Source organism: Pinus tabuliformis, chromosome J (genome assembly GCF_031772625.1).
Source record: "Pinus tabuliformis cultivar Carrire ecotype Pingquan chromosome J, CPIR1, whole genome shotgun sequence".
NCBI lineage: Eukaryota > Viridiplantae > Streptophyta > Pinopsida > Pinales > Pinaceae > Pinus > Pinus tabuliformis.
The window spans coordinates 1476651773-1476676470 of NC_142295.1; the positions used below are offsets into that span (position 1 = coordinate 1476651773).

The window sequence follows — 24698 nt, forward strand, 5'->3', positions numbered from 1 at the left end:
AAAACCAGCAACTTGATGAGGACAAAATGAAACAAGATGGAACCATGCTTCCCTCCTCTTGTTTGCACCTTTTCTGTCATCTTACCCAAACTTTTAAACAAATAGAAAGGCATATTAAGGCTCTTTCTCCTAGTGAAATGCATAAGCAGCCTAATATGTATTGATAGATGAATCTGCCCTCACAGGTAAAGTACCTTTCGATTGCCTTTAGAACCCTATCATAACGGTTCAAGAGGTAATTTCTTGGGAAAATCCTTCCATAATTATTTTTGTGTTGAGGTTTGAGGAAGGTTTTGTACAAAGTTGGGTCAAGCTACATGTTTTTAAACCAACAATTTCCTGTCAATGGGATATCAGTAGCCAAAGCAATAATCACTTCAGGCACTTAAAACTCTATGTTTCCCACCTTTACCATGTTGCCTTTGAGGTTATGTTCAAATTTTTCTACCACTTGGGAATGAAAACCATGAACCTAACATTTTTTTCAAAACTCTGCACGCCCTACGCGTTCAAAGGCTGACCAAATGGATGGGTCACTTGTCAACATTTCTATGCTTCTAGGTTCCACTCTGATTGGTTTTGTTGTTATTCTTTTCTTTCTTTTTGAAGTAGACATCTTACTTGGTGGGCTTTGTCATTGTTTTGAATCTTGAGGTGGAAGATATGACCAATCTTGAGCATACACTGATTAATAAACTAAGGAATTGTAAGATAAGGCATAATGAACAAAAATGAGGGTAGAAAAGTGTAAATAGGGGCAGGTTTGGCATGACTTGTTTAAGACAAGTTTGATTGATTGTCAATGGATCAATATTTTTTAACAAAGCTGATTATGCAAACAGGGGTTATACAAAAGTAAGGGCAACTACACTTTTCTTTACTTTAAACAAGAAATTTGTGAAAAGAAAAGGGCATAGCAGACATTTAGGAGACATATAAGAAGGTTTGGTCATGCACAGGTGGAATCGAACAGGAAATAAGAGTGAAAATTTGAATTTCTCAGATGCTTTGTCTTTGAGCAGTCATTGCACAATCATATTCAAAAATTTTGATGGTTTTCATATAAGGAGGGTGTTCTGGAAAAAACTAAAACATGGGTTTTGAAGGGACAAACATGTGGATGGTGAGGTGTTCAAAAAACTTGGAAACTTTTCGTCGAGGAGGCACCAAGATGTCGGGGAAACTATACGTAGTATTTGCGCAATCAAGGTTTCGTAGTCTTTGCGCAATCAACAACAATGAGGGCTTGAAACTGTGAAAATTGTTCTCTCTTTCTTTGTTGTGATGCGCTGCTCGATTTCTCCTTTGGGAAATAAGGGATGTGAAGTGAATTTGGGAAAGGAAATGGAGGGCGGGGCAGGGGGGAAGTATGTAAGAGAAGTGATTTGATGGGAAATAATGAGGGGAGATGGAATGAGTGAATAGGAGGAGTAAAGTGAAAGGGGAGGGAAAGCTATGATGAGGGGATAGTACAAAGAAAGGTCTTAAGCCAAATTATTACAATATATACAATTTAATTAATCATAAACATGATCAATTGCCTCAAGGCGCACTTAGACTAGCATGCCTTTTCATTTATTTCCTAAGTCAGTAAATCATGATTAAAGAGTGTGATTACTGCTAATTTTTATCTGAAGGCTTAATCACATTTACAGAGTGCAATTAGCCTATTTTATTCCTATTAGTCTTCTTTTCAAAGTGGCATTTAAAACAAGTTGCACACTTATTTCTTTAAAAAATGAAATTGGAAGACTACCTTGATTGTCTTTTTTATTTTGTTTTTGGTGGCACTTAGACTTGCTCACCTAGGGGGACAATTTTTTTATATATCTTCTTCTTCTTCTTCTTCTTTTGATGCCTCTTTACTAATTAGGGGAATTTTGACATCGAAAATGGGCCTCCTAAGAAAAATGTACAACCAAAATAAACTTTATAAGAACCAATAGAATTCAAAATGATGATGTCAACCATCGGGGATGATTCACCATTTTTGGAGTAAAAAAGTAAATAGATTAAAAAATAATAAAATAATAAAACTACTTTTTCAACTCGTATTTTCAACTTATCTTCCTAAGGTTTTACTCAAATTTCGAGCAAGAGTACTCGTTAGATACAAAATTTAATTTATCATCCAAGGAGTACCCATGTTGCATACTTTCGATGCACCCTGCTACACGAAAAATGAGAAATACAGGAAAAAATGTGATTGCGATCACGTTTTTAATGTATTTGTCATTTTTCGTGTAACAGGGTCCATTGAAAGTATGCAATATGGGCACTCATTGGATGAGGAATCAAATTATGCATACAATGAGCACCTTTTTTTTTTTTTGGTTGCGCTCTAAAATTTGATGATGTAATCTAATCTTATTTTATTATTTCCACTATTATTTTATAAGTTCCTTAGGAGGCCCATTTTAGACCTCAAAGCTCCCCTAATGTTTTTCATTTTTTCTTTCTTTGTACTAATTTTTCTATCCCCCACAATACTTTTCTTTTCTTAGGAAATTTCTATTTTTTCTTTTTTTCTATATATATATATATATATATATATGTAATTTTATTTTTAATTTTTTTTGGAAATATATTTCAAACTTGAAACATTATTTACATTGTCAAATCTAGAAATCATCAGGGAGAAAATACACTTCCTCATATGAAATATGGGACCCTAACACATCCTAGTTGATTGGATGTTACATAAAGACATAATTTCAATATTTAGCCAAAAATCCTTATAACTATATTTTTTCGCATCAACTCTTGTCATGGTTCAATATATTTAAATGTTACATAAGTATTAATATTATTCTCATGATAAAAAATATAATTCCAAAAGAGTATTAAGAAAGAAATGAGATTGTCAGGGGAAACTAAGGGAGATGGGCTTTGTGGCATAAAAAGGTGATCTATGACATGGTGGAGAGATCTTTGGCAAAGGTTTTTTTGAATGGAGATGTGAGCTTGTTTTCATTCATGCTAATCATTTTTTCATGTTATAATTTAATGTTCCACCATAGGATCCATGTTTGAATTTATTTTCTAAGTTCATCTTCTTCCTTATTCTGGTCTTGGAGTTCTAGCCATTCAAAGGTTTGTTAGTTTTGGACAAATGTTGTGTGCTTTTCAAATAAAACAGAGTGGGTTTTTATGGCCTGGATCTGTTAGGAGGTCCATCATTAGGGCATTATATTAAATGAGGAAGTTGTTCATTACATAGATGATTGTCTAGACCCTATTTAAATTTTTCATCACCAATATGTTATTACATCTAGAACATTCTCTTCATTTCCAAAGAACCACCTAACAAGGACATCAACTCGACTAGGACTCTATAATCCAATCCATCGATTGACATATTTCTCTCTTCTCGAGGTGGTGAAGGAAGCCTAGGTTGTTCTTAAGCAAAGCCTCCACATGTAAATAGATCTATACAAATGCCCCAGGTCTAGCCAAAGAGTACCCATATTCCCACTTAGACCTCACATGGCAAAGAGGCTATGAGAAATAAGGTTTGGCAACCGATACATCCGGTTGGGCGAAGAGGTGGTGTATTTGGACCAAAAAAGAAAAGGTGAAAATGATTGTTGGGGTGGATGTGTCATTGGACCAAGTTCTAAACTTCCTTGATAAAGCAATGGTGGGGTAGTTATGCGGAAAATTTGTTTTCCCCAAGTCACTTAAAAATTAGCTCAAAACTAATTGGTGCCCGTGCATAGGATATATCCCAGTTTTCCATGTCCTATCCATAGAGTGGATATGCTTCATTTTGAATTCTCTCGCAGATGCGGAAAAAGTTATGAGTATTAATTGGTGCTCAAGACCTTATGGTCTTCTCATGCAAAAGTGGAGTGTGGATTTCAATTTGATGAAGAATTTTTCTTCTATTATAAAGGTATGGTCAATTTTCTTAGGTTTACCTATAGCATTTTGGCAAAAGGATATGTTGGAATCCATATGAAACAAAATCGGTATCTTTTTAAGTCTGGAACCAAATTGGAATTCAAAATAGATTGACATTAGGCATGGATTCAGGTTGAAATGGACATTCATGAGGGCCTTTTGGAGGAAATCAAATTGGTGTTGGGAGAAAGGTCTTGGCTTCAGAAAATAGATTATGGAAGTTGTCATTTATATGGTATGCATGCCATAAGGTTGGACATACACAAGTTCATTCTTCTGCGACCCTTGATCTAAGCTGGCGTCCAAAGAAAATTTGGGCTAGGAAAGAAAATAGGCCAAATTTGTATACTCATAATGTAAGGGCAGAGAAAATTGTCCAAGCTTTAGTGGTTATGAAAGGTTTCAAGGATCCACAAGCCAACATTGTCAACCCACTCATCAAAAGTTCAATCCCTTGTTCAAAAGGCAAGAACGTGGTAGATCTATGTAAGTCATTCCCTAACCCCAACCCCATTTTTTTTCTTTTTATGTGGATAGTGAATGATAAGGTATGTAGGTTGGTGGAGCATGATTTTCCATCTTAGGTTGGCTTTGCTGAAGTGGATCCCTTAATGGGCCCCCTCTTTCTCCTAAAAGGATTGAGAAACAATCTAAGTCAAACTATTCTTCTATACCCTTTCCATGAAGCCTATAGACAGAGCCTGTAACAACTCCGCATCAAATGCTTCTAGATCTGAAGGTGATGCCTTAGGGGATTGTCGGAAGAACACAGTTAGTATTGCTCAATCCTAAAAAGGTATAATCTTAGGTCCATAGTTAAATTTAAAGAAGCATCATTTTTTAGGGTGGTCTTGCGACGGATTCCCATTCGGTTTCCTTTGTGACAAGAAAATATCACCTAATCAAAGCATAGCATAAGGCTTTATTGGATATTAAGAAAGGTAAACAAGATGCGATCACAAGATCCCAAGTAAAGGCATGAGAAAGGCTTCCCATTAGGTGTCATTCTTTCAATGCATGCAGGGTTGGGGGCACTCGAAAAGTCATTGTGCTTAAAAGGTTGGTTAAAAGCCTTAATCTTGACATTGTCCTAATAAGAGAAACTATGGTTGCATATTCAAAAGCTTGAGAAGCTTTTAAACATTGGTTAAAAGGGTGGTCTTTCTATGCATGCAATGCGAAAGGTCATTTGGGGCGTGGGGGTGTGTGTTGCTCTTAGCTTGGAATCCTTCTCTTAAAGTTGTTTTGATGACATTTCATGATTATGTTATTTTGATAGACTTGCTTGTGAAGGAGTTGGGCATCCCTCTAAAGGTGATCAATGTATATAGGTCATATGTTGACCAAAACCTTTCTAGGATGATATAGTGGAGTCAAGTTTGTTACAACACCATCATACTCTCCTTGGTGGAGACTATAATTTTACCTTATATTTACATGAGGTTTGGGGAAACCATCCTTATCAAGATGCCAATTGTGTTTTCTTTATTTCCTATTTTGAATCTTACAAATTGGTGGACATGGAACATATGAATATGGTCCCTACATGGATTTTCTGAAGCAATGAAGATGTTATGTCCAAAATATTAGACAATTTTTATTTTTTATACATTGTTTAATGACTCTTTCCTTGTGAAGTCCTAGTTAAAGCGAGGAGTCTATCTAATCATCCCCCTATCCTCATTAAAATAGAGCTTGAAGAAAGTAAACCCAAGTCTCAGTTAAAATTCCACCTTGTCTGACTACTTGAGGATGATTATAAAAAAATAATTGAAAATTTGTGGGAGCATCTCCATCCTCAACCCGACTCCTCTTATATGCTCCAATTGGTAGACAACATTGCTAGGGTTAATAACATTATTATGAAATGGTATGCCTCTTTAATAAAAAAGTCTCAAGTTTAGCTCAAGGACATTGAGTCCAAAATTAAAAGTATTTTTGAAGAAAACTATTCTTGCACTTTTCGGAGGAGAGATTCAATGCCTGGGATTCTTGGAAGCCAAAAGGCAAGTCATGCTGGATAAAGAAGAAGCCAAAAGGCAAGTCATGTTGGATAAAGAAGAATTTGTGTGGAGAATTAAGAGCAGAGCAATGTGGATATATCAAGGGGTTAACAACACCAAGCTTTTCCATCATTAACATTATTATGAAACGGTATGCCTCTTTAATAAAAAAGTCTCAAGCTTAGCTCAAGGACATTGAGTCCAAAATTAAAAGTATTTTTGAAGAAAACTATTCTTGCACTTTTCGGAGGAGAGATTCAATGCTTGAGATCCTTGGAAGCCAAAAGGCAAGTCATGTTGGATAAAGAAGAAATTGTTTGGAGAATTAAGAGCAGAGCAATGTGGATATATCAAGGGGATAACAACACCAAGTTTTTCCATCATTAACATTATGAAATGGTATGCCTCTTTAATAAAAAAAGTATCAAGCTTAGCTCAAGGACATTGAGTCCAAAATTAAAAATATTTTTGAAGACAACTACTCTTGCACTTTTCGGAGGAGAGATTCAACGCCTAAGATCCTTGGAAACCAAAAGGCAAGTCATGTTGGATAAAGAAGAAGCCAAAAGGCAAGTCATGTTGGATAAAGAAGAAATTGTGTGGAGAATTAAGAGCAGAGCAATGTGGGGATAACAGCATCAAGATTTTCCATCATTATACCAGATACTGCAAAAATCTCATTTCAATTTGGGAAATTAAAAATGCAAAGCGGAATTTGTTTGATCTTTTAAAGAAAAAGCCAAAGTCGGGGTTCAACATTTCAGCTCTCATTTTAGAGAACAATCAAGATACCTTATCTAAGAGATATTTCAAGTCCTTAACAAAATCTATAGATCATTTTTAGGGGAAAGGAGCAAGTGATGGAAGCATAAATTGCAGGGGGTGAAATACACGCCATGTCTTCTTTAAATAAGAGGAAGAGCATGGGCCCAAATGGGTTGATGGTTGAATTCTACGTTGGTTTCTATGATTTTACAAGGAGCTCTTAACTCTAGTTCCATTGTCTTAATCCCCACAAAGCAAGATGCAATTTCTTTTGATGTTTTTCATTCAATTTTGTGTTGTAACATTATTTACAAGGTGGTATCGAAGTTGATTGCTCATAAGTTAAATCCCATTCTTGGTGAATTTGTTTCGGAAGAGCAATTTAGGATTTGCCAATATAGGAAAAGCCATGACACAGAGGCTTTAGCTAAGGAGGCTATCCATTCAGTCAAAAAAAAATAAGATTCCTGGAGTGGTTCTAAAATTGGATCTATCAAAAGCATACGATACAATCAACTAGACTTTTCTGAGGACAATTCCCTTCAGTTAGGGATGAATCTTAACTCAGTAAACTAGATAATCGGACATGTGTAGTATGTGTCATTCACAGTTTTAATCAATGATGTGCCTTCCAACTTCTTTCGAGCATTCAAGGGATTTATACAAGGATTCCCCCTTTATTGTTTCCCATTCCTATTAGCGTTTGAAGTTTTGAGCAAGCTTATGGCTAATGCAAGAGAAACAAGGGGGTTGCAAGGAATAAAAGTATCATCAAGTGAATTTATTTCTCATCTTCTTTTTGTAGATGATGTGTTGATCTTGGTAGCTAGTTCAAGGAAAAATTCTTGACCTCTTAAACATATAATTGAAAATTATTGTAAACCCACAAGAATGGTAATTAAGTCTACCAATCCTATCTTCTAAATAACATGCTTCCCAAAGCATTATCGTGTTACTCTTCTCTTGTTTGTTGTCAAGATTTTGACCCAAGTTTCAAGTATTTAGGTTTTGCTTTTCTTTAAACCTAATGATTAAATAATTGTAGATTAGCTTTGGCTTTATAAGAAAATTGAAGCTTGTACCTCAATTTGGATAAATATTTCTGTCTAGAGGCGAGCACTTGGTGCTTCTCAAGTCAATCTTAGAAAGTATATGTATATCAGTCTTTTGGACCTCAATCACATTCCCTAAAGGCATTCTTACAAAAATAAGAAAGCTCAATTTCCATTTTCTTCGGTTGAGCAATAGATCCTCTGAAAGTATCCACCCAGTGAAATGGTCGACAAAAGCTTTACCAAAAAAATTAGGGGGATGGTACTTGAAAAATATCTCCTTGTTCAATGAATCTCTTACTACAAGGAGTCTATGGAAACTCATGCACAATTTTTTCATATGGGGAATGGTCATCAGGTTGAAGTATTTGGATGTTCAATCAATGGAGTGGCATAGGAACCCTAGGAAATCTAAGAAAAGCTCAATTGTCTAGAAGGCACTTGTGTTTTCTTTTCTTCTTGTAGGAAATTGGACTATATGGAAAGTGGGAAACGAACAAAAAGTAAGACCTAGGGAAGATCCCACGGTGGGTGTTGTGGAAGAATTTTTCCCATCAAAAGGACTCTTCACGCACCTTCATGATTCTGGTATTTTCTTCCCGGCAGATGCAAAAGTGCAAAATTCTCAAAACAAGGGGAGGAGTGGGAGGATTGATGAATCCAATATGGTTTTAGAAGGTGACTTAACTATTGAATGGCGCAACTTTGTCGGCAAGTTACGCTATAATTTCATGAGGCTCTCCAATGAGTATGAACGCTCTTGGTTCATTTAAAAATCCTAGCACTAGTAATTACACAACCAAGATAGGATATAATGCTCAGATTGAGTACCAATTTAAAGGTGATAAGCAATGATGGTGGGAGGTGCTATGAAAGATTCATGCACCTCTTAAAGTGAAAATTTGTGTTATGGCTAGCCTTAAATAGTAAGTTGTTAACATGGGATAATGGTTTAAAAATAGGTTGGAATGGACCCTACAAATGTGGACTTTATAAACTTAATGTCGAATTTGTCTCACTTATTTATCTCTTCATCCTTATGTAGCCTAGGTTTGGTCTAAAGTGGCTCACAATCTCAAGCATAAGGTCATGGTAGAAATCGAGCTTGGCAGAATGCTTTTAGGAATGGCTCTAGGATGTAGAGGTCAAACAACTTACACTCCCTAGTGTGTTTATATATAGTTTATGGCAAGCTCGTAATTCAAGCATTTTCTAGGATAAGGAAATTCCTTTTAAAGTGACAGCAGGTTTGATAATGATGTTGTCAAGAGAATATATGATGGAGTCACAAATAAAAATTACTAGATCCCTCCTCATGCTTTTGTTTAACTATGATATCCCATGGTGATTCTTTGATGATGTTAGTCAAGGGGATCTGCCAGTATGTGGTGATGGAGCTATTCTTTACTTACAATTTGAATCACTTCTTCCACGTTCGATACTCTTGGTATAGGCACTAATATGAAGGTAGAATTTTTTGCGCTTTAGACTCTTATTTCCCTTGCTTTGAAAAAGGAGTATCAAAATTACAAATGCTTGGGAACCACTATTCTTTACTTACAATTTGAATCACTTCTTCCACGTTCGATACTCTTGGTATAGGCACTAATATGAAGGTAGAATTTTTTGCGCTTTAGACTCTTATTTCCCTTGCTTTGAAAAAGGAGTATCAAAATTACAAATGCTTGGGAACTCAAAGACAGTAATTGATTGGGATTTTAATAAAATGGTGGTGAAGTTTGTCTTGGTCCCTTCCTGCAAGATATCAAAAGTCTCCTTGGATCTTTTCATTGTACACCATTCTCTCATATTTATCATGAACTCAATCAAAATGTAGATGAGTTATCTAAGGAAGCTTTGACACTGCGGCCTAGTTTATGGATGTTTAGGAAATAGAAGAGAGGGACACCATTCTCTCATATTTATCATGAACTTAATCAAAATGCAGATGAGTTATCTAAGGAAGCTTTGACATTGTGGCCTAGTTTATGGATGTTTAGGAAATAGAAGAGATGGAGTTACATTTTTCAGGTAGAGGACCCCTTGTATCTGTTTCATCCATGTTCCTGTTTTCAGCAACTGCAAATAAAGTTATCTATAGGAGTTTCTTTTCTTGATATCTTTGTAAAGTTTTTGTGAAATCAGAGGTTATGTTTTGGTATGCAAGGAGTGCTGGTCTAAGCACCGATTTAGGAAATAGAAGAGATGGACACCATTCTCTCATATTTATCACGAACTCAATCAATGATTTAGGAAATAGAAGAGATGGACACCATTCTCTCATATTTATCATGAACTTAATCAAAATGCAGATGAGTTATCTAAGGAAGCTTTGACACTGCGGCCTAGTTTATGGATGTTTAGGAAATAGAAGAGATGGAGTTACAATTTTAAGGTAGAGGAACCCTTGTATCTGTTTCATCCATGTTCTTGTTTTCAAGCGCTGCGAATAAAGTTATCTATAGGAGTTTCTTTTCTTGATATCTTTGTAAAGTTTTTGTGAAATCAGAGGTTATGTTTTGGTATGCAAGGAGTGCTGGTCTAAGCACCGATAGGACAATGTCAGACTAAGGAAGCTTTGACATTACGGCCTAGTTTAAGGATGTTTAGGAAATAGAAGAGATGGAGTTACATTTTTAAGGCAGAGGACCCCTTGTTTCTGTTTCATCCATGTTCCTGTTTTCAACAGCTACAAATAAAGTTATCTATAGGAGTTTCTTTTCTTGATATCTTTGTAAAGTTTTTGTGAAATCAAAGGTTATGTTTTGGTATGCAAGGAGTGTTGGGACCCCTTGTATCTGTCTCATCCATGTCCCTGTTTTCAACAGCTACAAATAAAGTTATCTATAGGAGTTTCTTTTCTTGATATCTTTGTAAAGTTTTTTGTGAAATCAAAGGTTATGTTTTGGTATGCAAGGAGTACTGGTCTAAGCACCGATAGGACAGAGGTTATGGTCTAAGCACCGATAGGACAATGTCAGATACCAAGATTAAGGCAGAACTTGTTTTTTTTAATAATAGTCAAAAATAAAGTTATCTATAGGAGTTCCTTTTCTTGATATGTTTGTAATGGTCTAAGCACCGATAGACAATGTTAGATACCAAGATTGAGGCAGAACTTGTTTTTTTTTAATAATAGTCAAAAATAAAGTTATCTATAGGAGTTCCTTTTCTTGATATCTTTGTAAAGTGTTTGTGAAATCAGAGGTTATGTTTTGCTATGCAAGGAGTGCCGGTCTAAGCACCGATAGGACAATTGCACCGTTGCACCGATAAGACAATGTCAGATACGAAGATTGAGACAAAACTTGTTTTTTTTAATAATAGTAAAAAATATCCCTCTCTTTTATGAGTCCTTTGAAAAACTAAAACATATATATTCACATTCATGAATAAAATGAATTTTTAATAAGAATATCAAAATACAAATATTGGCTTTATTCACATTTTATCAATCCAATTTTAAAATAGCATTTAACACAAGTATTGCATATCAAAATATATATATCATCTTTATTCCTACTCTATTATTATATACTCTATTATTATATAGTTTAAATTTACATCCAAAACAAATAATACATCAACATCAATTATTAAATAATAAAAAAATCACATTGATTAAAAACAAACAAACAATTTATACTCAAAATTTAACTGTTCGGAGAAAAAAAAATCCAATAAATACCAAAATCTGCCGAGAAAAAATTAATTTATTAAACATACTCTTCTTAAGGAAAGGTTTATCCTTCCAGAGTCATCTCCACCTAGAATAAATAACACCTATATCACCTCACCTAAATCCTCAACTCATACTTGATAATTGCACTCATTATTCATCACAAATGCGCACAACCTGCTTTCCAATGTTTTTACCTTCAAATAAACCAACAAGCGCAGCTGGTGCATTCTCCAAGCCATCAGCGATATCTTCAACATATACTATTTTTCTTTCTTTTATGTAGCCTCTTACCTTCTCCACAAACTGAGGGTACCTCTCCCAATAATCATATATGATGAAACCTTGTATATTTATGCGCTTGCTTATCACACGACTTATGTTTCTTATGCCTCGGCCTTCCTCCCGATTATATTCTGAGATCATCCCACAAGCAGCAATACGCCCATGGAGATTCATATTTTCAAGAACTGCTTCAAGCATCTCACCACCCACATTTTCAAAATAGATATCAATCCCGTTCGGAAAGTACCTGGGAATAAGTGAAACAAATATTTATCAATGTTTCCATTAGTGTATGAAATCATATGTTAAAACTGAGATCTTGTTACAGTCAATCTCAATCGGTTTGAATACATCCGAAATAAAAATGCAGTTATGCTATATCAATGGAAATAATGACAATCTCTGGTGAGCAAGAGTCATCCAATACGCCCATTATATTTAATTGAAAACTCCTACAGTGAAAATCATTGACCAGTTTGCCTCACAAACCATTAGAAAAAATAGTTCGTTGCACAATGCATGGTTGTCATTGCTTATTAAAAGCAAAATTGAAAAGGAACTAGTATTCTAAATGTTAAATGGTTGCCATCTTGTGCCTTGTCCTCTGAAAATTTGTTTTGAAATTTCATGTAACCTTTTGATTAAAGTAAATGAAACACAAAGATTTCATTGTCCCTTTTCATTCCGTTATAGCGTTGAGAGCCGCTTAGGAAGACTCAACAGATATTGAAAATAAAATGAATGGTGAGATGAAGCAGATTTATATTGCATGGCTTAAGCAAGCGAGTTTTGATTTTGGAAACAAAGTTTCACCATTTGATAAATGAGAATGACTTTAGAGACATAATAAAACTTAATCGTGTGCCAGTGGTAAAAGATTCAACCGTTTGCAATGTTATAACAAAATATATAGACATATCAAATTTGATAACTCTAATAGGACAAGTGTGTACAAACGAGTGTTATAGAAATTGGTCAAATCAAACTCTTAGTTGGTCAACTTGACTAATTTAGTGCCTTTGGGAGGTGAATCCACCTTCAAACCAGTTGGTTCAGCATGGAACCAGTATAACTGATCAGTTCCATTCCAAACTGGTCACCTACAGATGAGCGCAAGTTTTTTAAGAAAAGTACAAAAAAATTATAAACCAACAAAAGGAACACTTCCCCTCCAAACCCTAAAACAATCTTATTTTTCAATCTTTTATGATTTACCATCATTGGAATCCAGTTATTAGATCTAGGAATATGCTCATCATAGTTTGCCCCATTTGGGGTTGGAAACTCTGTTGGTGTTGAGCATGTTAGCATTGTTGAGTAGCAAGTGCATTGACAAATACACGTTGTTCTAGCATATGATATGCCAGGGGCTAGGCAACACTTGAGTCCTGAGAGTATCTGGAATCACTAGTGATCTTGCAAGGAGCTATAGGTCACAGGAAATGCTTGAACAAGAAAAAATTGCAACTAAAAATAGTTATGCACGAGATGCGCATGTGGATGAGGAAGATTGGAAAAATATTGTACGTAGGACCATTATGTTGGTTTAATTAACAATGGATATATACTACCGATTTAGCACATCTCTAAGTTTAGGTAGTGGATTTACAGTTTTGAGAAGAAACTTGATCATCCACCTAAATATGTGTATTGTACTGTAACCCTAGGATACTTTGTCAAACATTATTACTCTCCAGCACTTGTATACCTCTATATATACACAATACAGTGAAGAGTGTACCAAATGCATACATTGTCTATCGATTATAAGTGGTGCACCCAAATAGTGCAAACCAAACTTGGTAAAATTTCACGCCCATGAACAATCATGACTATACATGGACATATATAGCAATTTAATTTAAATTCAAATGCACATATATACCATTTTAAATTCAAATGTTGATCATATAGTAATTTTCACAATTTAATAGCTAATATCTCATGTATTTTCTTAGGTACATTATCTCATTTTTATTATTATTTGAAAACAAAAGTAAATGCCTAGTCCTACAAACACTGAACATTTCTAGCTTCCCCAGTAAAAGAAAAATTTTGGAGTGAAAGCAAGAAAACAAGTCGGTTGTCTAACCGATATCAATCTCTGTCAAAGAAATAGAAAAGTTAGCCACCCCTTTCGATTAACTTATAAGTATGGAAATTCAACAATAAGGAGAATCACTTTGAGAATGTATGACCTCTTAAGGGTAGCATGCAAGTCCGATTCCTCCTTGTAATTGAATGCATCATCAAAACCTAGTCTATTTTTCAGCACCTCCACCTGTATGACAACAACATATGTGGTGTTAGTATAATGTGCATATCAGGTTTGAATTTGCCTTATGTAACATGTTAAATACTTAGCCAACACAATGTAAATCTAATCTTATAGACTTATAATTTAGTTTACTACTCAATAATGTCTACTTGGTCATGGACATTTCAACTTGTGATTCTTTGTGCCACACATATACGTGTGACCATTTCCCATTCATATCCCAATCATTATTTACCTGTAAGCATGGCAAAAGTCATAGTTTATTTCATTTATTATATGCTAGGCTTAAGGTTAAGGTCAACCTAATCAAACTTGATATGCAGGCTAAATACCTTCTTAGGATGTGTGCCCTCGTTATGTGGATCCATGACCCCTATTGAAAGGACACCACTTGAGTTATATAAAATTATAAATACACAACTCAAATACTCATTTTGTATGATCTCATCCTGTGATCTTGATCTCTCTTATAAAGTGTTTTATGCCTAAGGGCACCTAAATCATTGGCTCTTTCTTTTATGAGTACTTGTGCATTTCTTCTATAACATACTTCTACTTGGGCATATTTCTTTCTCTCTCTAGTGCACTAGGGTTATCTCTCTCTAGCACACATGTGATTGAATTAGTAGAAAATTTGGTTCTGTTTTTTATTTCATTTAATTCACTACTTTCATTTATGATTCTCAACATGGTATCAAAGCAGTTGTGAACCTTAATCACTCAATTCTTCTGGTTGATCAAAACAATATTGGCTAGTGGCATCTTTTCTTTTTTCTTTTTTTGCTAACAGGGGAATCGGCAACTGGGGCAGCCTCGCAACTCGCGTAACACGGGGTCGATTCTAGCCGCTACCACTATAACCCCTGGGAGACTGCGCCCACCCCTCTCCACAGCTCCGGGTTAGTCCGGGGGATTTGAACTCGTGACCTTCAATACGGAGCCAGCCTTTCTAACGAACTTCACCGCAATGTGATTACCAGCTCGCCTACCCTCGCGGGGCTGGCTAGTGGCATCTTTGATATAGTGCAGAACTAGGTTTTTCTTAGATCATCGCTTCTAAGGGTTCTCTAGGAGTTCCACATATATAATCCTGATTCAAGAATGCACCTTCATTCTAGGGTGTTCTTTGCACTTTTCACCCTTCTTTAAGGCCAACCCCTTCATTCTTAGGGTTACTTGGGATTTTGTACCATTTAGATCTATGAAGGAAAATTTATGAAGTCTTCATCCGATGGAGCCTTTGTCCTATTGTTATTGAGCCTACGAATTCAAAGTGGTTGTTTCCCAATCTAAATGAAGTTATCATTGTGGTATTTCAAAGAAAAGGTCTATGGATGTACTTACTAAGGCTGCTTCTTGCAGAAAATAATGATAGCTATGGCCTCATATGTTTAATGTGCCAAGTTGATGTAATGTGAATGAATCTTGTAATGAAGTTTGCCACAAATGCATATGGTTTAATTATGGATACTTGGAAATAATAAAATATCAATAATTGTGTCAGCATGGAATGATGTGGCCATTAAATTTTGAAGAATGTAAGGACACATAATTTGGTGAGAATTAGTAAAACGTCACCTTTTCTTTGCTTCCAGCACTCCCAACAACATAACACCCATGCATCTTTGCAAACTGCCCAACAAGCTGTCCAACTGCGCCAGAAGCTGCGGAGATAAAAACCTTTTCCCCTACTTTGGGGGAGGTCAAGTCATAAAAACCAACATACGCCGTCAGACCAGGCATTCCTGCAACATGTTTAGCGTTAAAAATGAAGAATACCAGTTGTTAATGGTCCAAATTATCTGAAAATGTCACCAATTATATGAATAAGTACGAAGAATAAAATCAAAAGCAACTCTCATAGAAAACTAAAACAAGAGAACTATAGCTGATACAGTGCCTCATCTAGTTTTGAAGCTTATTGTCAGGTGTTCAGTGGGAATGTTTATAACTTGGATTATTGATTGAATGCTAGTGGATAATTTAGATGAAGAATATTGCAGCAAAGCCAAGGCAACTTAGAAAAGACAAAATAAGGGCAGAAAAGAAGCATATTTAAGCTAATAACAAAAGTAAGTAGTTGGGATTTCAACAGCCACGTGAACAAAACAATGACAAAAGAGAGCCAATAACCTACAGACATGTTTCACTTCACCACTTCTGCTATATATAGACAATAATGTCAACCATTCAATTACATATCATGAACCATTTCACTTCACAACTTCTGTTATATATAGACAATAATGTAAATCTTTCAATTGGATATCATGACTCGAGTAGTGTTATAGAACCTTGATGAACACATTGCCCAAGACAAGTTCCAAGAATTCAAAGCACTTGTGGAAATTTTCACAAGTGGAAAGATTAAATTGCTCCAGTTTGAGAATGAAGGTGAGTATACCTCTAAGGATTTTGATTCCTATTGTTGGGATGTGGGAATCGAGAAGGAATTTACTATACCTTACAACCCAGAGTAGAGTCTTGAATGGGATTGCAGAGAGAAAAAACAGGTTCATCATAGAGGCAAAGAAGGCAATGATCCATCATCATCCAGATCTTCCCATGTGTCTTTGGGCAGAGGTATTTAGTTTTGACGCTTACATTCTAAACAGGTGTCTTCACAGTTTGTTGAAGAACAAAACTCCAATGGAAGCCTTCACTAGAGAGAAACTCAATGTTTCTTATATTCAAGTGTTTAGAAGTATGTCGCATGAGTACATTTCTATCAACGTAGTTACATCTCTTGTATCTTGTTTCAGTTGGTTCTTATATCAAATGGATGTAAAAACTGCATTTCTAAATGGGATGATAGAGGAGGAAGTGTAAATCAATTAGCCCAGAGGGTTTGAGGTGCATGGGTGGGATACCCATGTATGCAGTTGAAAAAGACCCTAAGTAGGTTGAAGTGGGCACTACATGCTTGGTACTCATGGATTGACAAGTACTTGTTGAATTTAGGCTTCATCAAAACCTAAGTAACAGGACACATCCCCCAAAGGTGCCATGTCCGTATCCTATCTGTCAGACACTAACACACGAGGACAAATGTCAAACATGTTCCCTAGACATGCCCTAACTGTGACACTAAAAAAACATTTTTCATTGTTATTTTCTCACTTTCAGCTGTATAAAATTTAAATATATCTCTTACTATCTCTCAGTGCAAGTGAAGGGTTAAAATAAGATTTCAAGGATTCCAAGTGTTTTGTTAATGTTCCATTTTCTGAAAAATTGTTTTTGTCTAAGTTTGCATTAGTAATTTGTAATTATTTTAATATTGTAATTTTTCTGAATATATTATTTATTTTCTTTGTATATATATTTTCAGGGTCAACATATCCTATGTATCTTAGACACTCATACTTCCATGTCCTCCGTGTCTTTCTGTCATGTGACTTAGGTCAAAACTACTACAAATCCCAACCTTTATTACTTGTTTGATAATCTGATATGCTTGTTTTGGTCTTATAGGTAGATGATTCAATCCTTACAGCTAGTAGTGAGAAGCTCATAGCATGGTGCAAGGAGGGGTTGACTTTCGAATTTCAGATGAAGGACATAGGCCTTATTCACAATTTTCTGGGTCTGGAGATGTGGCAGGGTGCAAGAGAAGTCTTCCTTTGGCAATGGAAGCACACGGTGGATATTTTGAAGTGGTTTCAAATGGTACTTAAATCTAAAGAGGCCTGCTGATTTGATTGAGATTTGCTGGATCCTTCAATGTATTGGTAGATGTTGGGTTCCTTGTGAACTTGGTGAATACCTGACCTAATATTTGCTTTGCAATGAACACATTTTCAGTTCATGGTTGCATTGAGGCAAATTTATTGGCTGACTGGAAGCATGTCCTCAAATGCTGACAGGACACAGTAGAGATCTGGTATTGCATGGATTTGTGGATTCAGAGTCGACAGCTGATGTCAGTGCTAGGAAGATCACTTTAGGTATTTATTTCAGCTTGGGGAGAGGTATGATATCTTGGTTCAACAGGAAGCAAGTGAGAGTGGCATTCGAGTTCATTAGAGGCAAAGTAAATGGTAACTTCTACTAGTTACAAGGATATATGGCTCCTCAAGTTGATACGAGAAGTGACCGATCAGATGTACCATGACAATCAAAGTTGCATCAAGCTCTTCAAGAATCCAATGTTTCATGATTGCTCCAAACACAGATATCAGGTACAGTTTTCATGGAGATAAGAGTTTAGAATGGAGCAATGGTCTTTGAGTATGTTCCTTCATAGTTTTAGCTTGCAGAAATGTTGATCTCGCAAAGGGGAAATTTAAGATATTAAGGAAGAGATTTGGTCTAGTGGAGAACAGCTTCCTTACAAAGAGTGTTAGTTTTCTTACCAATTGCTCCAAGCTGTTCTTCCCAGTAGAGGCACACTTCAATAGATCCAAAGCAATCATAGTTTCTTGATACTCACACAGGCATAATGGAAGAGAGAGGTGCATGCACTAAAGGATATCTTGAAGACGCAGTATTTATGTAGGCATAGTGAGGTGTGTGAGAGCATTGTATATATAATTTTATGTAGGCACAATGAGTGCATGAGGGTACATGCATGCTGTATCTTCAGATGGCGAAGATCCTTATGTGAGGATAGTGTAGTGCATGTGGAAGGTTGACTATCTTTGGAGCACAAAGATCCCTAGGCGAGTTGGTGTATGAGTTCATGCACATAGTTCACTTCAAGGAGCACTCTAGTCAAGGTAGTTTTCCCTCGAGGAATATCACATCCATGTCTACATTAGGTGTATTTCCACTTCTCTCTTATTTTATAAAAAGGGACTTTGCTCATACCAGATCTGATTTATTTTACTTCAACAATTTTTAAAAGCCCCAGAAAATATTTATCTCAAATATTTCTGAATTTGCAGAAAAGTAAACACTGGTATATTAACTTAAAGATGCAGCGGAAATAAAATGAAGAGATCAATCAAACCACAACAGCTAATTTACACCCAACACAATCTTCTTTCATTAAATTTCTCAAGAAAATTCTAGGTTAGACTCACAAAGAATACAACGAAAAATACAGTTGCTAGGAACTTGGAAACTCAGCCCCAATGGGAAAATTGGCCTCAAGGAATTCAGCCTCTGAAAAATCGAACCACCTGAAGCAAATCGGCCCTAGAAAATTAACTTGTCTAACCAGCGAATCAGACTCCCTTTCTCCCTATCTTGTACGGGCCCTGTGCACTAGAGTATTGGTCTCCCTTGATAATTCGACCTCCACAATTCGGCCCTCTTCTTGAGCAACTTGGCCTCCCTCTTTCTTGAACTCAGCCTCCTTGAATTTCTATGTGAAATTCCCTTATGCACTCATCCTTGTGAAAATTCCTATCCTCAAGGAGCCCCTACTGCTGCAAAACTGAATTGACTTCACCTACTTGATTTTAATATATATTATCAAGTTATTCTCTGAATAATATTGAAGCAAATTACTTCTGCAGCCTACACCAATTTAATTTGATTACACGAAACAAGAAACTGAGCAAAGAACAAGATACATAGGACACAGTTATTTTTGGACAAAATAGTCCCCGAAAAAACCCAATGCGGGAAAACCAGTGCAACAACTCTGAGGGTTATATATTATTAAGCAATAGTTCTGAATACAATGTTGGTTGCCCTCCTGACAATACAGTGATAGAGAAAATATAATGGCAGCAAACTAAGTGAGATTACCTCACTTCACCCGACAGTTTCCCGCTGATCCGACAGTAAAACTGGCTAACCCCGGCCATCTCTGTGTTGGCCCTGTGTCAGCCTTACAGGCTCTGCGTCAACTTTTGCGTTGTCTCTTCTGCCTCCTGGAACTTCTGCGTCAACCTCTCCTGACTGTTCCGGAAATTTCTAGCTTTCTGTGTGAGAGCAGCTTCTGCGCTACATTGGCCCTTTTGGCTCTACGTCAAGACTGCGTGGACCCAGACTGGCCTAGCATCAGTCCCTCTAGATGCTGCGCTGCCTCCATTAGCACCTCGCTGCTCAGTATTCCCGAACTATCCCTGCCCCTCTGCTGTAGAATGACCACTCAGTTTGAATTTCTCAGCCTCCTAGCCCCAAAAATCAAACTTCGGATCAATTCGTTCTCTCCGTGTGTGTTTCTAAATGAACCCCAAGCCTGCTTTTTATACTTTTCTTGTTGAGACTTCAACGGCCGAGATTAAGTCTCTAATCAATGGCTAAGATTAAAAGTTGACTTGATCTGCTTTCTGAAACATTCTCACCCATATTTTGATTAATACCCATTAATACTTTAATTTCCCTAAGTTTAGACTTAGGAACCCTATTAAAAATATTAATTATTTTAATAAAATACAATCCATGTGGAATTTCACCAAACGATTTATGGGTTCTTTAGAACTCATGTTCCTTAGCCTCTCCACCAATTTCCATGGCTAGAGCACATCCGATGCTACCAAAACCTAACACTCCTCACTTCTCTTCAGTGTAATCGAACCTCTCGCTCTAGAGAAAATCACTTCCTCCACAACTATGTGTGTTCACCTCTCCCTTAGGCTTATTTTATAATTTCATTAATCCAAAATCCCTAACCCTAATCTCCTAAGTGATCAATGGATATGATCAAATCCTAAGCCTCATTTGAGATCAATAGTTGATATTATATCCCAATAGTCCACAATAATTAATTAGATTAATTATTGTATTTTTCCTAAGCTAACCTTAGGAAAGAAATCATAATATCACTTACTCCACCAAGCAAGCACCTAAAGAAGCAATCAAATATCTTTTGCATGCTAAGACACCAAGCCTATGTAGAAGACCTTCCAAGGCCACAAAAACTTGAGCAAGGTAGACCACAGTTGTTCATACTTGATATTCATAGTTTTTGACTTACGTGTTTGTAGATCTAGCATTCAGATTTCATTATTTTCGAAGGATCTCATCAGTGTTTGTATTCCTAGGTTAAATTTGTATCTCTTCCATAGATCGGCTTACCATGTCATGAAAACTTAACTTAGTCAACCTTGTGATTTTTATAAACTTAGAGTTTGCAGTACTCATCAAAGTGTTAGGAAACTAATCTATTTATTGTAATGTTTTGCTACACTTGCTATTGAGTTATGTCAAATCGTTGTTGATTCTCCATTTTTCTTTCACTATCATTGCAAAGTCTGAATCACTGGCTTTATTGTAATCTTTAGTAACTCAAATAATGATTTATGGACGAAGTAAAGCTCTTGTGAATTTAGGTTGTGTTTTAAACATGAATAATGTTTCCCACACTATGAAAGGCCTCACTTCAGGTTTTATCTTCCTAACACTACATTTGCTACTTTCTCTTAAGCATTTTAGCTTCTTATCCAAGGTCGAGGACAATGATCCAACAATTTCCAACAATGTTTTGAGGGCCCATACAGCATAGGATTTTAAACATGAATAATCATATAATGTTTCCCACACTATGAAAGGCCTCACTTCAGGATTTATCTTCCTAACACTACATTTGCTACTTTCTCTAAGGCATTTTAGCTTCTTTATCCAAGGTCAAGGACAATGATCCAACAATTGCCAACTATGTTTTGAGGGCCCATACAACATAGGAGTTCATCTCAAAAAGCACAAACATGCAAGAAACTTCTTGCAGATGTTTCCAATCCTCCTCTTTTTACTATGGTGAATTGGTAACTCGTTGGAGTAATTTAGGCGAGGCCCAAGATCAAATCTAACAGCTGCCACTATAACACCAAAAGTATACCCAACAGCTCATAAGCCAGATATACCAGGAATTTATGACTTAGCAAGAGTCGAGACTCCACGAGGGTGAGGGAGCCTACTCCTTGAGACTTATCACAAAGGGCCAAAAATGTCACCCATGGGATTTGAAACCAAGTGGAGGGGATAACATCCCATTGTGCCAACCACTCAGTTGTTCCAAGGAGATAGATATTTCCAATACTTAATGTAAAGGAAGAACATATTCTCAAACTAATTGTCAGTGGATGTTCCTAATGTGCAAAGGTTACGAGCTTAGCAGTGTGATGAGGATAGGGGACTTTCTCCATAGTATTATGGAGGATGATTAGTAAATGCGTTAAAGGCATTTCGGGTAAAATTTTCCCATAATGAAAAGGAAATATTGTTCGTGGATATGTATGTGTTGACAAATGCTTCCAAACCTAAAGAGAACACAAGCTTTAATATATGATAGTGTCCAAGGATGTAATGTGGTCACAATCTAAGTTGCACGAAACGCCAAAACGTTTTGGAAAGGAAATATTGTTTGTGGATATGTATGTGTTGACAAATGCTTCCAAACCTAAAGAGAACATAAGCTTTAACATATGATAGTGTCCAAGGATGTAATAGGGTCACAATCTAAGTTGCACGAAAAACCGAAACGTTTCGGAGTTTCCGAAATGGGTATGTTTAGAAACATCACCTCCCAATAATGAAAACGTGAGCTAAAATGTTGGTTGAAACATCATATATGTTTATATATATATAAAAAAATTTATAAATAAGTGAATAACACATTATCTTGCAAGAAAAAAGGGAATAAGACCCATAGATGACAATTTAGAAGGAAAACAAAGTCTGTATTAACTCTCATAGATGATTACATAATGGTCGAGTTGCGGTCAAGTTTTGGCGAGTTTCAGAGTTTCGAGTCCGAAACATCGCGTTCCTAGAAGTTTCGTGCAACATAGGTCACAATAGGTATGTGAAGAATAATGTATTAGAACAACACAATGGAATCCAAGTGGGGAAACACATAATGAATTCCTTTCAACTATGATATTAACTCCTTTTTTCGATGCATTTCAACCATGGTTGATGTGATCCTCATGGTGTTTCCATGTTCCGGGGATGTGTGATTATTTTAGAATTATAGATACCCAATGACAAATATAACATCAGAGTAATCTCTATTCTGTTTTTTTAAATAATAAAAAGCATTCCCTAGTCTATGAGAACGGATAATAAATGTCTATGATATAATTACTTTAAAGGTATCATCCACTGAAATGAAGACAGATGCTGAAATTTAGAAAATATTTTATAAATTAAAAAAAAAAAACAAAACAAAACAAAAACTTTTAGTAGTAAAACTTGAAAGAACAAATCTGGACCATAATGAATCTGTTTAAATGGTTTCAAAATTAAAGTCTTCCAATCAAGAAATTACCTAAAATTCCCAAATAATACGAAAGACGTATGTCCGCATATTTGATCTTCTGCAATTGATTGCCCCCAGGTATTATGCTGTATTCTTCCCATCCAGTAATACCCATTACCAAATCATCTTCTTTGAAGTCTGGATGATTTGAAATAACAACCTTTGCAACACCATGGCTATTTATCACCTGCACATTGAATTTATATACTGGATAATGTTATGCAAGCTTTGTAGTTCAGATACTAATCCTACAATGAAATTAATTTTGGTTACATATTTTGAATTGCATTGGACTCTATCCTGATCTAGAACAAGAAAAAGGACACATCCTTCATTTATTGCAAACGGGTAATGAAAGCAATATAATAGAACGATAGAATTCTAAGTTAAAATAGAATGACAGAAATTTATTATTCTTTTTCTGCCAAAGCATTTGATGTGATTTGGTTGAATCTTTTAACTAAAGAGCAAACAGATTTAGATTAAAAGAAAAATCCATCATTTTCTAAAATATCAAGTTTGATGTCAAGTGGTACGTGAAAGAAACTACTAAAAATTAAAGTACCTAAAGTAATTTATTTGATTTAGTTACAATATATGTCAATTTCAAGCAACTTAGAAGACATAAAACAACTAATATTGACAGTACACTGAAAAACTTAAAAATCCTACCAAAAAAACTCAAAAGAAATCGGGGTCCCTCAAAATTCATGAATCAGGTTTCCAAACTGCTTACATGAACCCACTGTTTTTCAATGTTTTCCCAAGAGATGTACTAAGCATGCAAACTTACATACAAAAGAGAACAGAAGAAAAGGACACATTTGCACTAATGTTCCACCAAGACTCCAGTGCAAGGAGACACACAGGGGGGATGTGTGGGAGTACCCTCAAATTTTGGGGAAATTTCGGGGGTGCAGGGAGACATCGAGGTATATATATATATATATATATATATATCAAGTTCATATTCATTGTTCACTGTTCAATAATGAAAGCATAAAAATATTAAATAGACAATTGAATCATTGTTCCATCCTCATCATTCATTTTGATACATACATCATTCATATGACATACTCAAGTCTCATTATTGAATTATTCATACATACCATGAGATTCAACAAAAATCAATAATGAAATATTCAAATACATTGATCCATATCATTCATCATTCAATGATGCATCATTCTACAATCTACATTGATTTAAAAATTAAATTCATCATTCATCATTCTAGAATCTAAATTGAAAGCAAAACATACTAGTATATTTTCAAAGTTTGAACACTAAATTTATATAACTCAAAGTTTGAACCTAGGTTTTAGACTTTTAGTTATTTAATGTTTTTTCTGTTCTATTTAGTTTTAATTTTAAGTTTTTTTAATTGTTTCGATTTTTGACTTTTTTATTTTTTATTTTGGTCTTATTAGACAAATTTAAAGGGGGACGCCCATAAGCACCCTTTTTGAAGGGCGATGCCCATAAGCACCCTTTTTGAAGGGGGACGCCCATACGCACCCTTTTTGGGGAGTCTAGACTCCCACACTGAAGGGGGACTCCTAGACGCACCCTTTTT

The 24698-nt window shown here is 35.7% G+C and overlaps 1 protein-coding gene across 3 annotated transcripts in view; it reads right to left on the bottom strand.

The window, feature by feature from the left end:
• Positions 1-11370: 11370 nt before the first annotated feature.
• LOC149232956 (NADP-dependent alkenal double bond reductase P2-like) overlaps positions 11371-24698 on the bottom strand; it is a 39009-nt gene continuing 25681 nt past the window's right edge. Inside the window, exons 3-6 of one of the 3 annotated variants that reach the window (XM_089379607.1) lie at positions 23129-23306; positions 15544-15710; positions 13886-13968; positions 11371-11934 (exon numbers count right to left, since the gene is read on the bottom strand). In XM_089379607.1, coding sequence (XP_089235733.1) covers positions 11556-11934; positions 13886-13968; positions 15544-15710; positions 23129-23306 — 807 coding nt within the window. In that variant the 3' untranslated portion in view covers positions 11371-11555. The remainder of the gene's footprint in view (positions 11935-13885; positions 13969-15543; positions 15711-23128; positions 23307-24698) is intronic. The other 2 variants (XM_089379609.1, XM_089379608.1) reach the window with 2 other exon arrangements.